Source organism: Chlamydomonas reinhardtii, chromosome 12 (genome assembly GCF_000002595.2).
Source record: "Chlamydomonas reinhardtii strain CC-503 cw92 mt+ chromosome 12, whole genome shotgun sequence".
Taxonomy (NCBI): Eukaryota; Viridiplantae; Chlorophyta; class Chlorophyceae; order Chlamydomonadales; family Chlamydomonadaceae; genus Chlamydomonas; species Chlamydomonas reinhardtii.
The window spans coordinates 2911537-2926068 of NC_057015.1; the positions used below are offsets into that span (position 1 = coordinate 2911537).

Sequence of the window (14532 nt, forward strand, 5' to 3'; positions counted from 1 at the left end):
AATGAGCGTACTTCCAGCTTTGGGCGTGCTTCGGGACCGCCGATGCCCGCAGGAGGGGCCCGATTTGCAAGTGGTGACCCAAACCCACAATCTTTGCATCTTCTACTAGCGTCTCTCGACACTCACATTACTGCATCAGAGAAAGGAGCAAAATCGGCGTTCGCGTCAACTGCGAAACAATTCGAGTAAGCGCGAGTAGAGTCAGAAGGCAAGTGCCAGGGCCCGCGGGTCGCGGCCTAAGGGTCCCTAGAAAAGCGGTCAAGATCAACTACACGGTACAGCTAGAGAAGCAACGAGGTGATAAGCACAACGCAACTCGCAAGTCCCAGTAGGAATAAAAGGCAACACAGCAACGTCACTGTCCCCAGTCCACACGCCACCCCTCCGTCCGGCCCTGTCCAGTGCGGCCCCACCCGACTGGCGGCAGCTGACACAGGTGTCCATTGCCAGTCCAGTCTGCATTGAGTCGCCCATGTCACGGTCTGTACCCGCCATGTACGCCATCACCCACGTGCGGGCCTCACCGGTGCACGAACCCGTCCTTGGGCACGTCCTGCTCCCTCACCCAGCCGCTGCTCATCTCGTACACGTGCACATCGTCCAGCGTGCAGCCCATGTGGCGGCTGGACCCTGAAGTGGTGCTACTGCCGCTGCCGTAGCTACTGCCAGCACCGTTGGCTGTAGCAGCGGCAGCTCCGCCTCCGTCGCCGTCATCTCCGATGGCCCAGATTTCGATACCCGGGTCTGGCGCGGGGCAGAAGGCGGGGCCAGTGTTGGCGGATGTAGCTGGGGCTGCCACTGGAGCACAAACCCCTGCTGCTGCCGCGCCGCCGCCGCCGCAGGGCGCGTTCCACGGCGGCGGATGCCCCCTGTAGATTCGTGTGGTGAGCACCTGGCCGGTGCCTGTGAACACCTCGAGACAGGAGGCGTCCAGGAACAGCCGCAGCCGCAGGGGGCAGCCGGGGGGCAGGTCCAGCTCACCGCCTGACCCGGGCAGGGAGGGGAGAAGGTGAGCGGGATTGGAGGGGAGGGGTAGAGATGTTGCAGGGTGGCTTGTTGTTCCGGAATCCCTTCCCTGCCTATGCCCTGGCTGAGCACAGCGCCGCCCCCCCCCTGCGCCTCAGACACCACTCCCGCCGGGAACACTCACCCGCCTCGTCCCGGCGTTCCCACAGCCAGTCCTCTACGCCGCCAGGACCACACCGCCGCCGGCTGCCCGCATCGCTGCCGCCGCCGCCGCTGCTCGCTGCCTGCGCCGCCGTGTCCTTGTCTGCGCCCTGCTGCTCGCCCTCCCGGCGCTGCTCCTCTCCCTCGTCGCCGCCGCTGCTCCACTTGCGCCTGCCTGCCGGGCTGAGCGCCTCGAACACCACAAACAGCCTCCGAGTGCGCCACTCGTACACCAGCGCGGCGGCGCCCCGGCCGCGAGGGCGCCAGCTGCGGAACAGAACCACCACACGGCGGCTGCGGCCGGGGCTGCGTGGCGGAGCAATAGCGCGAAAGAAAAGGTTTGGATATCTAATTTGTCAAGGAGAGCCTGTCACCAGTTTTCTTCCCACGGACCCCTCCCAGCCCTCATCTCCACACACTCTCGCTCCCTCACCTTATCGCCAGCTCCATGTCCAGGTGCAGGCCCCGCACGCCGCTCAGCGGCCAGTGGCCGCCCGGCGCCAGGCCCAGCGCCGACACGTGCACCGCCACGTCACTGCGCAGGCCCGTCAGCTCCGGCAGCGGAACCTGTGTGTGGATATGGAAGGGGCAGTGGGGAGGGAGAAGGATGGCGGGCAGGGACAGGATACAGGCACCTTACATGTGCCCGCCAAGTCCAACCCAAGCCAATGCCAAGCCGCCGCTTGGAGGCCGCGCCCAAAACCAAAACACACACAAACACACACACACACACAGACACACACACACACACACACACACACACACACACACACACACACACACACACACACACACACAAACACACACAAACACACGGACACGCCCTGCCCGTACCCACCTGGAACAGCTTGTCGCCCCGCAGGTACAGCGCACGTGGCAGCGAGACGCAGCCGGCGTAGCTGTACTTGTCGCACAGCGCGGGCGCGGGCGGCACCTCGCGGAGCTCCTTCATGTAGCCCCACACGATGTGGCGGCCCTGCAGGCGCAGTGCGCAGTATGCGGTTTGCAGTGTAGGTGTGGTGTCGGCGTTGTGTAGGTGCGGGGCGGTGGGGCGGTGTAGGCGCAGTGCGGTGCATCGTTTCCCACATACGGTACGGCAGCCGACACATCAAGCACGCCCATGTCCACACCCACGCCGCACCTGCGGATCCCGCATGCACGACGGCGCGTACAGCACATTGCCCAGATCCAATGGCGCCGCCACACTGGCTCGATCCAGATCGAACCTGGCGGCGCCGGCATCGTACGACCCGATCCAAAAGATGGGGCGCGTGCCGACCAGCCCGCCCGTGATGTAGCAGGCGTCGGGGGCGGTGCCAAAGAGCCAGCGGGCGTGCGGCGGCAGTGTGGCGGCGTGGGCGTGGCTCGAGGCTGCCTCGACATCAGCGTGCGGGCAGTGCGAGCAGCCGCAATGGTGGCAGTGCGGCCTCGCGTGCAGTGCGCCGGGATGCTGCTGTTGCTGGTGGTTGGGCTGGTGGTGGTGGGGCGGGTGAGGTGAGTATGATTGCGCGTGTGAGTGTGAGCGGTCGTGGTCGGCGGGTGTGGCGGCAGGAGCCGTACTGGCGCTGCTGTTGGCGCACATGTGCACGGTGTTGGCGGCGGCGGCGGGGGCCACTGGGGGTTTGGCGACTGGCGCCAGCAGTGGCGCTGCTGCCAGCGGCCCGGGCGGCGCGGCTGATGAGGCACCGGCGGCAATCGGCGAGGGCAGCGCTGCTGTGCACGCCGCCGAGCCGGTGGTTGCCGCGGCAGCTACCGGCAGTGCTTCTGCGGCCGGTGCCTCTGCACCCGCTGCTGCTGCTGCTGCTGCTGCTGCTGCCGGCGCCAACTCATGCAGACGTGGCTGAGGCGGCAGCGGCTGCGCCTTGCAATACCGCATCCGCATGGCGAACGCCGGCCCGGCTTCAGCACCACTTCCAGCAGCGGCGGCGTTGCCGCCGGGGCAAAGAGGCAGCAGCGGCGGTGGCGGCGGCGGCTGCAGCGGTTCTACGGCGACAGGTGCGTCTGGCGCCGCGCAGTGCCCGATGCGCCCCGGGCTGTACAGCATCACCCGCGGCTCGGCTGCTGGCGTCTGCGGCTGCGGCGCACTGGCAGTAGCAGTGGGAGCTGTTGCACCGTTGCGATCGCCTCCAGAGCAGCAGACCGCCGCTACTGCCGCCAGCGCCAGAGGCGAGGCTGTAGCAGAGCATTCCACGGCGCCCGCCTCGGCACGTCGCGCCCGCACGACCTCGGCGATCATGGCTGGCAGGTCTGGCAGTAGCACACCCAGCTCCGCTATAGCAGCAGCAGCGGCTACTGCTGCTGCTGCAGCTGTGGCGGCTGTAGCGGCGGCTGAAGGCGGTGCTGCAGCTGCCGGCGGACCAGCAGCAGGGGTAGGCAGCAGGGCTGTGGGATGCACCGCCTGCAGCTCCTCCTGCACCTCCGGCACCTCCGGCACCTCGGGCTCGTCTGAGCCCTGCAGGTCGGTGGGGCGCTGCCGCCGGTGCACGCCCGTGCGGCGGACAGCATCCGCAACCCGTGCAGGCCCCGCGCTGTTGCTGATGCCACTGCCGGCGCCGGCCTTGCTGCTACTGCCGGCGCTGCTGCTGTAGCTGTTGGCGGCCGCAGTCGCGCAGTCCGCTCCGCTGCTGCTACAGCCGCTGGCATGGCTCTCATAGCCCTGCTGGTGGCAGCAGGCGCCGTCACCAGGAGCCCCATCGCTGTTGCCATACCTGGCATCCACAGAACCACCGCTGTCATCTGCAGCCCCTGCAGCAGCATGGCCCCAGCCGCACACCTGCGTCACACCCTCATCACCCGACTCGGACACATCCTCGTCCACCCGGCTACAGCCACCGTACCGGGCGCTGCTGCCGCTGCTGCCGCTACCGCTCCCCTCTCCCTCACTGCCTTCGTTATGCGGATCGGCCGCCGCCGCGGCGGCAGCGGCAGTACCGGCACCGCTGTGGCCCCCGATGTTCCCCTGGCACTGTGACCGCCGCCGCTGCTGCTCCAACCGCTGCCGCAACCGCTGCAGCCGCTGTGGCTGCGGCTGCTCTTGTGCGAGGGTCAGATTGATCAGCAGGTCTGACAGGCGGCCGCTGCCTGTCAGGGCCGCCAGCGGCACCGAGGTGGCAGGGCTCGGAGGAGAAGCGGGCCGCGGCGGCGCGTTGGGTGCTGCAGCGGCAGCGCGGCGGGGCGGCTGCACCGGCGGCAGCCGGCTGCTGCCGTCAGACAGCTGTGACGGCGACCCTGCAGCCGCCGCGCTGCCAGCAGCACTGCCGTCGAGGGCGCCGCTGCCCACGTCCCAGCTGCTGGCTGGCAGCGAGTGCTGCTGCTCTCGCTGCACCGGTGGCGGCTGCCGCTCGTCATCGCTATTGCGCCGGTGGCGGCTGCTGCCGCTGCTCCCGTACGCCCGTGGCAGACTGTCCGCGGCGGCCGCAGCAGCACCACCGCCGGACCCCTGCTGGTCCTGCGCGCACTGGGGGTGGTGGCTGCTTCGCACACGGCGCCGCAGCAGCGGTGGCGGCATGGAGGCCGGCGGCGACTCGGTCCCCGCAATCCCGGATGAGCCCCTGACCTCCATCCCTGACGCCTCCAACCCTGGCGTCACCGCCCGCTCCGCCGCCTGCTCTGCTTCAAAGCGCAGCAGCTCCGTGGCGGGCAGCACGTGCGCGCACAGCGCCTCCGCCACCGCTGTCGCCTCCGCCGCCAGGTCGGTGGTGGGCAGCACGTGCGCGCACAGCGGCAGCGGCTGCAGCTGCACCAGGAAGGGGCACTCCCACACGGCGCCCAGGCGGGGGTCGCCGCGGCTGCACAGCTCCCCCACGTAGCGCCAGCCTGTGAGCGAGCGTGGCGTGGATGGACAGTACGGCAACACCTGAAGCCATGACAGTTGGCTGCTTGGCTTCTTGGCCGCATGGCACAGGGTAGGAGCAAGAGCGTGGCACACAAGTACGGCTGCACAAGTCCACGCCCATGCTCTCTATGCGCCCACATCCCTTGCAGCCCTTGCAGCCCCGCACCCCGCGTGATGTCGGCTGAGCGGTAGACCAGCGCCGTGCCGCCGCCGCCCTTGAGCCCGCTGCCGATGAGCATGGTCCACTGCCGGCCGCGGCCGTCGCCGTGCTCCACGAACCAGGGGTCGCGCCAGGCCGTGAGCTGGCCGCTGGGCGGCAGCTGCATCAGAGGCATGGGCACCTTGCGCCAACGGACCAGCAGATCGTCGTCTGAAGGGTGGGATGGCAGATGGAGATCCACAGCCAGTGACCGGGGAGCGTGGCATGTGCACGTGCATGTGCGCGTGCATGTTCATGCGCGGTAAGATTGAAAAGCTGAGACAGGCATACGCCAACCGGTGTGCCTAGCGCTCTCTTTGCCTCGGCCTCTGGCCTCGGTCAGCACTGCCACCACTGTGTGTGCAGCCTCAGGCCTCACCGGGGTCGCAGATGGCGCAGCACTGGGCCTCGTAGTGCGGCAGCCCCATGTCGTGCTCCGCGGGTGGCGGCGGCAGCAGCAACAGCACCGGCGGCGCGCTGGCGCCGGCCGCCTCAGAGGCGTCACTGCCGCCGCCCTCAGCATCGCAGTCGCTGCTGCCCCCGCTGCCTTGTCCCGCTGCTTGGTGCAGCACCAGACCTGCGGCCGCCTGTTGCGCCGCCGCCAGCTTTGCTGCCACCGCCGCCGCCGCCTCCGGCCGCAGGCGGGCGCCCGTGTAGAAGCACACCGGCACGCCCGAGTGAGGCTCCACCTGCGTGCGTTGCATGGGGTGTATGCGAAGCATGCGAGGCATGCACGGCTGCTAGATGGCAGAGCTAAACTGACTCACAAGCACACCCAGTCGTGCGTGCGCATTCGTACCCCAGCCCGCCTATTCCGCTGCACTACCAGCGCACAACGCAGCCCACTCACCGAGACAACATCCGTGGTTGTAGCACGCAGCCCACTCACCAGGATGGAGCCTGAGAAGCAGCCGTCAGCATCCGCGCCGCCCCGGCCGCTGCTGGGGAAGATGGCGGGCGGCAGTCGGGTCCAGTGCGCCAGGTCGGTGGACACCACGTGGTCCCAGCCCACGCCCCAGTGCCACTGGCACGTGCCGGGCCGGGACTGGTAGAAGCTGGGCAGCAAGCAGGGAGGATGCATGGCGCAATCAAGGCACGAGACAGGCATGAGGCTCAACAGCAAGTGCGCTACAGCCGGCGGCACGACACGTCACGCCCACCCACCAAGCCTGTCACCACCAGGATCCCTACACAAACGCACAGCGTCTGTCGCGCGCTCACAGGTGGTACCGGCCCTTGTAGTGGATGGGGCCGTTGGGGTCGGAGCCCCAGCCGCTGAGGGGCATCACGTGGAACAGGGGCTTACGGGTGTCCTGCTCCCGGTCGTGCTCCGCCTCCGCCTCCTCCTGCTCCGCATCGTCCTCCGGCGGCCCGTTGACCTCTGCCTCGCCAGACTCCGTGCCTAGCCCCTCCTTTGCTACGCTCGCGGCGACGCTTGACGCCGCCGCCGCCTCTGGTGGCTGTGTCCCTGCGCCCGCCGTCACCGCAAACTCCTCCACTGGCCTCCATCCCTGCTGCTCTCGCCAGAGACGCTGCTGGTGGTGCTGACTCCTGTGCAGTGTCGCTGCCACGCCCGCCTGGGCCATGGGCAGCGCAGCAGGCACCGCAGCCGTCAGCAGCGCCAGCTGTGCCGCCAGCCCCCGCGCCTCTGACTTCTGCACAGAACCCGCCGCTGCATCACCCGCCAGCTCAGGCCCCTGAGGCGCCCCTGCCCCTCGACACGCTTCCCCCACCGGCACCGCCTCCGACAGGCAGTTGGCTTTTGCAGCTGCCACCCGCTCGGGGCGCAGGGCGGCAGCAGACGGCGCGCTGGAAGCACCGCAGCCGACGTGGCCGGTCGATGTGATTCCAGCTTCGCCTGCTAGCTCCATCACCAGGTCCTCACAAACCATGATGGAAGGAGCAACTAAGAAGCAACAATAATCGTCGGCAACTGTTAGCGGCCTGGCAAGCAGCGAACAAGCGAACGCCACGGCGAACTCGTTTCGGGCCTCCTGGGATCCACGTCACGGTCAACGGTCGCCGGTCAACGGTGGGACCCACGGGCCTGCGTTACCGTTGCTGAAGTCCTGTCGTGTGAGTAATGACGCTTGACGTGCACACACGCTAGCTGGCTAGCGCCCGGCGGATGAGATGACGAGTGCAGCTGTTGCCCTTGCGCCGTAACCGGTCCGTGTGCCCTTGCATTACCGTAATTGCTGGAAAGGAAACAGCCCTTCGGCCTGAGCCCTCCCAGACGAAGCGGGCGTCGTGGTTCTGGCTGGCAGCCTGCAGTACAGCCCAGCACACGTCCTGGTAGCCCCTTTGCCCGTCCCGAGCCCTGACCTGACACTCCCGGGGTCCAAGTGCTCGGCCGGTTCCTGGCTCCCGAGGTCTGCTGGCTGGCGCACGCCTGATGCGCAACGCCTCATGCAGTGGCCCCACGCCGAGCTCTTTGCCTCCGGCGTTCTGCGTTCAGGGCATGGGGGCATGGAAAGGTCACCATCGCTACATGGCAGGCCGTCGCTTAGTTTCTGTGCGGACCCCTTCCAAGCCCACCCATGGGCTCACCTGCTACAAAAGCCTGAAGCGCGCCCTGACCATCGCCGCCCGAAGTGCTGCTGCTTAAGAGTCGTCTTGAGCGAGTGCAGCGTCACTCATGCCGTGTTACAGTGACGCTGTCGTGCCCTCATCCTGCCCGCGCCCTCGTCCTGCAGTGCGTCACGAGATCACCTACAGCTGCATCGCTTGCTGCCTGCCTGCCTGCTGCGCGCTGTGCTAGACTGCTACATACAAGCCCAAGACTGCATCGTCCGTGTCACAGAAAGCTCCGGACGTAGGAAGGACCATCACCTCGTAACACAGTCCTAAAACTCCCCACTCCTCAGCAAACGCCACATGCATCGGCGCTCTACACAGCACGCCCTGTAAACGGACATAAACTCCCCACACGTACAGGCTTCAGCCCGACCCGTCACAACACGGCCCCCGGAAAGGCCCGCCCATCCCCTGCACCACACAACCTGACACACTGCTCGCCGCCTATGCGCCGGGGACGCCGGCTGCCGCCGCAGCCATTGCGGCGTCCGCCTGCGCCTGCGCCGCGTCGCGCGCCGCCGCCCGCGCCGCCGTTGCGCCCTGGGGCTGCAGGTAGCCGAACGCGATGCCCGACACAGAGAACTACGAGATAGGAGAGGAAGAAGAGGGCGAGGGGTGTGAGGACACGGGTGTTGCATCCGAGCTGGGTGAGATGCCAGGTTTCGCTTCCGTAGCTCTCGCAGCCCCCCCCCCCCAGCCCCACCCCACACACACACATACACACGGGCCATCTTGGCACGCAAACGCCGTCCTGACACACGTCCCTCACACCGCGCACCATGAAGCTCATGGACAGCTGCTTGAGGTCTGTGTCCGGCGAGCGCTGGATGAAGGCGGAGATGATGAAGGCCAGAGCCAGATAGGAGAAGATACGCACTGCGGGGGGGGAGGCGTGACGGCGGGCGGGCGGGCGAATGTTGTAGGCGCGGGCGGCTTCGCACATGAACCCAATCGTAAGCGGCCGTACCGGCGGCCGGCGTGCAGAGACTCCGGAGACTTCCTTTCACAGACTTCAGGCGAACTGCATCAGATTCATGGCTCATGCGCGTGCAGGCACTCCGTACTGATTTTGTGGTTGCAGCCCTGCCCTGTGTTTGCCGCCCCCACTTCCCCACTCCCCTCCCCCGAGCAGCGACACCCCTTATCCCTGCCCCGCGACCCGTGCCAACGCCAGTCCTGTAGGCTGCGGGACGGGCCTGTAAGTCTCCAGCGCACGCTCTCCAGAACCTCTCCGCCCTAGCCTACACGTGTCGGGCAGCCCGGGCGGCAGCACGCCAGGCGCCCGCGCTCTCACTTTTGAGGAACATGCCGACGAGGCCCAGCACCATGCCCGCCGTGGCCAGCGGCTCAAGCTTCTCTTCATCCTGCTCAAAGGCGGCGATACCGACCAGGGGTGACATTCGAGCGTTCCGGAAGGAAGGGCCTAGGGAGGTGTGTCCCGCGCACGTGCTGGGGGAACCACCAACACCCTCCTCACCGGAGCCGGGCGCTTCCAGGCCGTAACTTGGTCTGGCCGCCGCGGGTCACCTCCCAACGCGCCAGCCAGAGCCTTGTCTTGCGGCATTGTACAACGAGCGATTTAGCTAGCGCAATTGACTAAACAAATGCAATCTGACTGCTCCCAGACAGCTCAACGCGAAGTTTCAAAGTCGACAGATTAAAATATGTGATGTGCGAGACCATTACTGCATTCAGTGTGGGTTTTGCCCTGAGTTTACTGCATGGGAGTTAATAGCTGCATGGGGAGGGGCGGGAGGGGCGGAGGGGGCATAGGTTTGCGAGCCGAGGCTGTTTCCAGGTACTCCACAATTAGCCAAGATGGCTGCTGCTGCCGTAGACGACCAAGATATTACCGAGTTGACCACCTGGAAGCTTTCTCCATGGCGCAGCTTTATTAGATTCCGGGCTCCGCTCGACGCCGCGGATGAAGCCAGCACTCCCGGAGGACGTGTGCTGATGACCAACATGTTCGCCAAGGTGACGACCAGTGCCCCCCGGACTCCGCCATGCCGGCGGTCTCGGGTTTTTCCAGACACCTGGTGCGATTTGTGTCCGCCTAATCACATACAACTGCACATCACAGGACGTTGCTGGTAAGCCAGTTGACCCTGACGAGCCTGGCGAGGTATTCAGCAAGGCGCTCGACGAGGCACGGAACAGGTGCGTCAGGCTTAACCGTGGCGCCCTGTATCTCTTTAACTGGGTGACACCGACTGCTATAGGTATTGGCGGTGCTGGTCCATGGAAACGGGATTTGCGATAAGAAGGATTCCATTGTCGGAATGCCTGACTTCAACCCCGCGCCTTTCTCGTACGCTGTTGGCTACAAATACTTGTACATGCATCTGCTCCAAACCATTCGATCACACGTAACGGCGCATGTGATGTGTGACCTTTCTGGTGCAACCTAACAGGAAAGCGTATGCTAGTTCCGCCGGCCTTTCGAGAGCGCTGCGGACCTGCAAGAGCGCCTCAAGACTGATGATCGAGGATTTTCGAAGGTAGGCGGGTTAGGCGGCGTGCGTCTGCGCGTGCGTACATGTCTCGCCTTCCTATCCCTTCCTATCATCCCCAGCACCCTCACTGCCACGCTAACACCGCGTCCCGACCGCAACCGCCCCGGCGACACCGTCAGGCGAGAGGCAGGCTCGAAAGGCCTCATCGATGAGCCCGAGGATGACGCCCAGGATGAGGACGATGACAAAGACGTGGACGGCGCTTCCGGCCATGACTCAGACGCCGACGATGCCGACGACAGCACTGTGGGCGGGTTCGAGGTGGTGGCCCGGTCGGCGGCCCTGTCCAAGTCCTTCACCACCAGTCGCATGGAGGCGCCGGCCTCAAGACAGGGCCAGCGCTGCGGCATACCCGTCTCCGGCAGAAGCTGGCGGCAGCTGGCGGGTGGCCCCAGCGGCTCCCGCGCGGGCGGCGGTGTGTCCAGCATTGGCGGCGGCGGTGCCATTGGCCTGTTTGATGACCGCGTGGTGGGGACCGCCGGCCAACTCGACGGCAGCGGCATTCTGGCCGCCAGCGGCGGCAGCTTCAGTTCCAAGTGTGTGAGCGGCGCGGCCAGCGGCGGGGCTCTCAGCACGCCATCGCGGCCCATGAGTGCGGTGCGGCAGCGACCACCTGGCACGCCGCTGTCGCCAACGCCACGGGCGGCGCTCGAGACGGCGCCACGCGACAGCGGCAACGCTGGCAGCGGCAGCGCTGCCAGCAGCTGCAGTGGTGGCGGCGTCGGCGCGGGCACGCGCAATCCGGCCATCATGCTGAAGATGATTGAGGCGGCGGCTGTCAGCCAGGCAGCTCGCCGCCGCGCCGCCGCTGCCATCAGCAGCGGCCCCGCCGCCGGCCCGCGCGAGTTGCAGCGCAGCTGCCCTAACCTTTACATTCCGCAGGCACTCTTTGAGGAGGTGCTGGAGTCGGCCCCCGCCAGCGGCGGCGCCGCCGCCGCCCACAGCGGCGGCCCCGGCGGCGCCATGTCGACGCCGACCTCGCCCGGTGGCATAGTGAGCCCGGGAGTCCCGGCTGCTGCTGCTGCTGCCCCCAATGGCAGTCTGCAGCGTGCTATGGCGCTGGGCCGCGCCCCCAGCCGCCTGGGCATCAGCGTGGCATCAATCGTGGAGGACGCCGGCGGCGGCGCCCTTAACGAAGGTCGCTGCGGTGGCGGCGGTGGCGACGGTACATCCTCCGTAATCCAGCAGCAGCAGCAGCAGCAGCAGCAGCAGCAGCCGCTGCCGCAGCATTATTCTCTCAGCAGCAGCGCCAACGCTATGGTGGGCAATAGCGGCGCCCTGACCAGCGCCAGCGGTGACGCGACGACCTTCCTCACCGACGGCGGCGACGATGGGGCGGCGGCGGCGGCGGCGTTGTCGCCGGTGCGGCGCCTGCGCAGCATCACTGCCGCCGCCAGCAGCGGCACCGGCCTCAGCAGCCTGATGGGCGGGCTTGGTAGCGGCGGCGGCGGCGCCAGCTCCACTGGTGGCAGCGGCGACAGCCGGCCGGTGACGCCAGGCACCGGCGCGCTCATTAACTTTGAGGGTAGCTGGAGGACGCGCCAGCTGTCGCCCGGCGGCAGGTTGCTGCATGCGCAGGTGGGAGCAAGCCATGCACCGTGCACGTGTCGCCCTGCAACCCAAGTGGCCCACCCATCCCAATCCTTTACATTTGCTGCCGCGCCTGCTGCATGCTGTGTTGCTCAACCCACATCTCCCACCCCCATGCCCCCTGCAGGCCACCCTCCCGTCTCCCTCCCGCCGCAGCATCGACCTGCCCCACACCGCCGGCGTCGGCCCGCTCAGCCCCGGCCTAGGCGGCCGCATAACTCGCGGCAGTGCTAGCCTCGACCTGGGCAGTCGCCCGCTCACACCTGGCGGCCTGCCCGGCGGCCCCGCGACGTCATCCCTGACTACCTGCGGTGGCGGCGCCGCCACGACGGACTCGGTGTTCAATAGCCGCATTACGCCTGCGGCGGTCACCGCCGAGGTGGGCGCTGCCGGAGGCATTGAGGCCGCCGTCTGGCGTGGCGGCGCCGCCAGCAGCCGCAGCTTCACCAGTCTGAATATCGGCGCCTCCGCCATGCAGGGTGCCGCGCCGCTGCTCGGCCGCAGCAGCAGCCCCGCTGTGCCCTTCGCTGGCATCAGCGGCACTGCGCGTGCGGGCCTGCTACAGCCGCTGGCTGCCGTTACAGCCTGCAGCTGCGTCATGGACACCATCAGCGAGGTGCTTTTGGACTCGGCAGGCGCGGACGCGGCGGCCTCGCAAGCCCGCGTGCAGCAGCCGGCGGTGCCTTCCACGCCCTCGCCCGCTGGCGGCCGTACGGTTCCGGTGATGGTGCCGCACCCGCCCACCGCGCCACCGCCGCAGACGCTACCCGGCGGCGCCGCCTCTCTCACGGGTTCCTCCCGCCGCTCTCTGCAGGTGCGCTGCGTCCTGAGCGTCTGAGCTCCTTAACGCCTCATGTGTGCTTGTCCCTTCAACATTTAGTCTTGGTTGCTGCTTGCTAGCCGTGCGCTCCGACCTACCTGCAGCTCCCAAGCCACCACCTTGTTCGGACCTCTCAACAGGCGCGGGCGGCGCTCCTGGGGTCCAGCTCCTCGGGTACCATTGCACAGCGCTCCGAAGGCTCGGCACTGCAGCCGGCGGCTGATGTCGCCTCCGGCGCCCCTGATGCCGACATCACCGGCGGCGGCAAGGCTGGCGGCTCTTCGGAGCAGGGCCCCGGCACGCCCTGCCCCAATGCCGGGGCCCACCCAAGCATTATGGAGCGCGTGCGTGGCCTGTTCGTGTGAGAGCCGAGCAAGGCCGTTTGGCCTGAGCGACAGGACAGGCTGGAGTGATGCTTTAGCTGCTTATGAGATGATGGGAAGCTATTACTAGAGAAACATAGGACTGAAAAATGTGACTAGTTCGGTTGAGGTTCATTTCCGGGAGTACAATCCGCCCATAGGCCGTATGGGTCCGGCCGTTGCTTATTCATGACGCACGCAGTAGACCATGTCCGGTTAGCCTCTCGCGCACTCTGAGCTGCTGCTATGGATGGGAGTACGGCTGGCCGTGTGGATTGTGCATTGTTAGTGGAATTATGCAATGGCAACTTGACATTGTTAACTGGTAGGGAAGAGTGCGCGGACTGCGCCCGTTGTATTGGGTATGACTAACCGTTTGCCGGCGCCTCCTTGGTGCGTCATCGTAACTCACTGAGAGCCATGTTGTCCATTGTCTGTGCTGCTGATGTCCGGTCCAGTTCGTGGGGTTTCACCGTCACTGAAGCTTTTCCTCGGGGGACGAGGCTATTCATGTCATCGGTACGATTGATTCCGCGATCCCAAGATTGCGGCGGTTGATCCGACGGTTGCGGCTTCTTGTGATGGCCCGGGTCTGAGGTGGGGCCTTCAAACGTTCCTCATATGTAGGTTCCTGTCCTGTTGAATGCCTGACTTCATGGCTGCATACGTACTGAAGGTGGGTTGTTATCCTCAGCATGCCTGAGGCATCCTTGTGAACAAAGAAGCGCTCCAAGCACGCACACAAGCTTCTTTGGTGCGTCGATTGGCTGATTCGTGCCTGCCTTTCTGGCCACCTGGCTTTGGTATCGTGTGATCCTGGCCGTGACTGCTGGTGGCGTGGCTGCTGGCAGCTTGGTCCAATGCCGGGCGCCGTGGGTCTTTACTGCGTTGTCTTCTTTCTTGTCTGTGTTGCATACTGATTGCTTCTGGCTGCTCCCTGTTGAATTGGCTGAGTGCATGCGTATTGCGTGAATGGCCTGAAGTCGGTGATTGTATGTGTGGGCGCAAACGTGGCAAAGTCCCACACGCGTGTGTAATGGCAAGAAAAGGCAGCGAGTTACACACTGCAGAAGTGCTGCGGCTTCCCTGCCTCCCTGGATAGGGTCCACTTTGACTTCGCACTTTGGCCAGAGCCGAATCATGGTGATGGTGTTAGGACTGGTGACAGCTTCCGAAAGCCAGCCCCTGATGATGGAAGAGTCTGAGCTCCTCAACGCCTCATATGTGCCTGTCTCTTGTGACCTGCAGCTCCCAAGCCGCGAACCTCTTCGGACCTCTCAAGTCTCAAGAGGCGCGGGCGGCGCTCCTAGAGTCCAGCTCCTCTGGTAAAACAAATAGTAGAATGTAGGTTCTAGGACAGCTCCGACTTACCCCCAACTAATTCGTGTACGGCACCCCCAACCCCCTCAGCCGTACAGGAGTTTGCATGGCAGTCGGGAGCTGCGTGAGTATGAGCAGGTGGTTGT

At 66.1% G+C, this 14532-nt stretch overlaps 3 protein-coding genes across 3 annotated transcripts; 1 reads left to right on the forward strand and 2 right to left on the reverse strand.

Moving 5' to 3' along the window:
- Window positions 1–4: 4 nt before the first annotated feature.
- Window positions 5–7200, reverse strand: CHLRE_12g501850v5 (uncharacterized protein). The gene is made up of 9 exons (XM_043068100.1): window positions 6423–7200; window positions 6091–6256; window positions 5581–5890; window positions 5169–5372; window positions 2309–4983; window positions 2006–2143; window positions 1601–1734; window positions 1151–1473; window positions 5–984 (listed from the first exon to the last, which is right to left on the reverse strand). The coding sequence occupies exons 1-9, from the start codon at window positions 7091–7093 to the stop codon at window positions 521–523; spliced, it is 5085 nt and encodes a 1694-aa protein (XP_042918267.1). The 5' UTR covers window positions 7094–7200; the 3' UTR covers window positions 5–520.
- Window positions 7201–7835: 635 nt separating this feature from the next.
- Window positions 7836–9450, reverse strand: CHLRE_12g501800v5 (uncharacterized protein). The gene is made up of 4 exons (XM_001690734.2): window positions 9256–9450; window positions 9073–9142; window positions 8557–8654; window positions 7836–8360 (listed from the first exon to the last, which is right to left on the reverse strand). Exons 1-4 carry the CDS (start codon window positions 9340–9342, stop codon window positions 8223–8225), a joined length of 393 nt encoding a protein of 130 aa, XP_001690786.1. The 5' UTR covers window positions 9343–9450; the 3' UTR covers window positions 7836–8222.
- A 140-nt stretch (window positions 9451–9590) lies between these two features.
- CHLRE_12g501750v5 (uncharacterized protein) lies at window positions 9591–14282 on the forward strand. The gene is made up of 6 exons (XM_043068098.1): window positions 9591–9755; window positions 9862–9938; window positions 10193–10279; window positions 10414–11872; window positions 12012–12698; window positions 12845–14282. Exons 3-6 carry the CDS (start codon window positions 10260–10262, stop codon window positions 13067–13069), a joined length of 2391 nt encoding a protein of 796 aa, XP_042918268.1. The 5' UTR covers window positions 9591–9755; window positions 9862–9938; window positions 10193–10259; the 3' UTR covers window positions 13070–14282.
- The last annotated feature ends 250 nt before the right edge of the window (window positions 14283–14532 follow it).

Coding starts and splice junctions, on each gene's coding strand:
- CHLRE_12g501750v5 (XM_043068098.1), top strand. CDS start 10,260: ATGATCGAGGATTTTCGAAG. Junction 10,280..10,413: donor ATGATCGAGGATTTTCGAAG/GTAGGCGGGTTA, acceptor CGACACCGTCAG/GCGAGAGGCAGGCTCGAAAG. Junction 12,699..12,844: donor CCTCCCGCCGCTCTCTGCAG/GTGCGCTGCGTC, acceptor ACCTCTCAACAG/GCGCGGGCGGCGCTCCTGGG.
- CHLRE_12g501800v5 (XM_001690734.2), bottom strand. CDS start 9,342: ATGCCGCAAGACAAGGCTCTGGCTGGCGCGTTGGGAGGTGACCCGCGG. Junction 9,143..9,255: donor CCTGGAAGCGCCCGGCTCCG/GTGAGGAGGGTG, acceptor GCCTTTGAGCAG/GATGAAGAGAAGCTTGAGCC. Junction 8,361..8,556: donor AGCTGTCCATGAGCTTCATG/GTGCGCGGTGTG, acceptor CCTATCTCGTAG/TTCTCTGTGTCGGGCATCGC.
- CHLRE_12g501850v5 (XM_043068100.1), bottom strand. CDS start 7,093: ATGGTTTGTGAGGACCTGGTGATGGAGCTAGCAGGCGAAGCTGGAATC. Junction 5,373..5,580: donor CTGCGCCATCTGCGACCCCG/GTGAGGCCTGAG, acceptor CCCACCCTTCAG/ACGACGATCTGCTGGTCCGT. Junction 1,735..2,005: donor GGGGCGACAAGCTGTTCCAG/GTGGGTACGGGC, acceptor ATCCACACACAG/GTTCCGCTGCCGGAGCTGAC.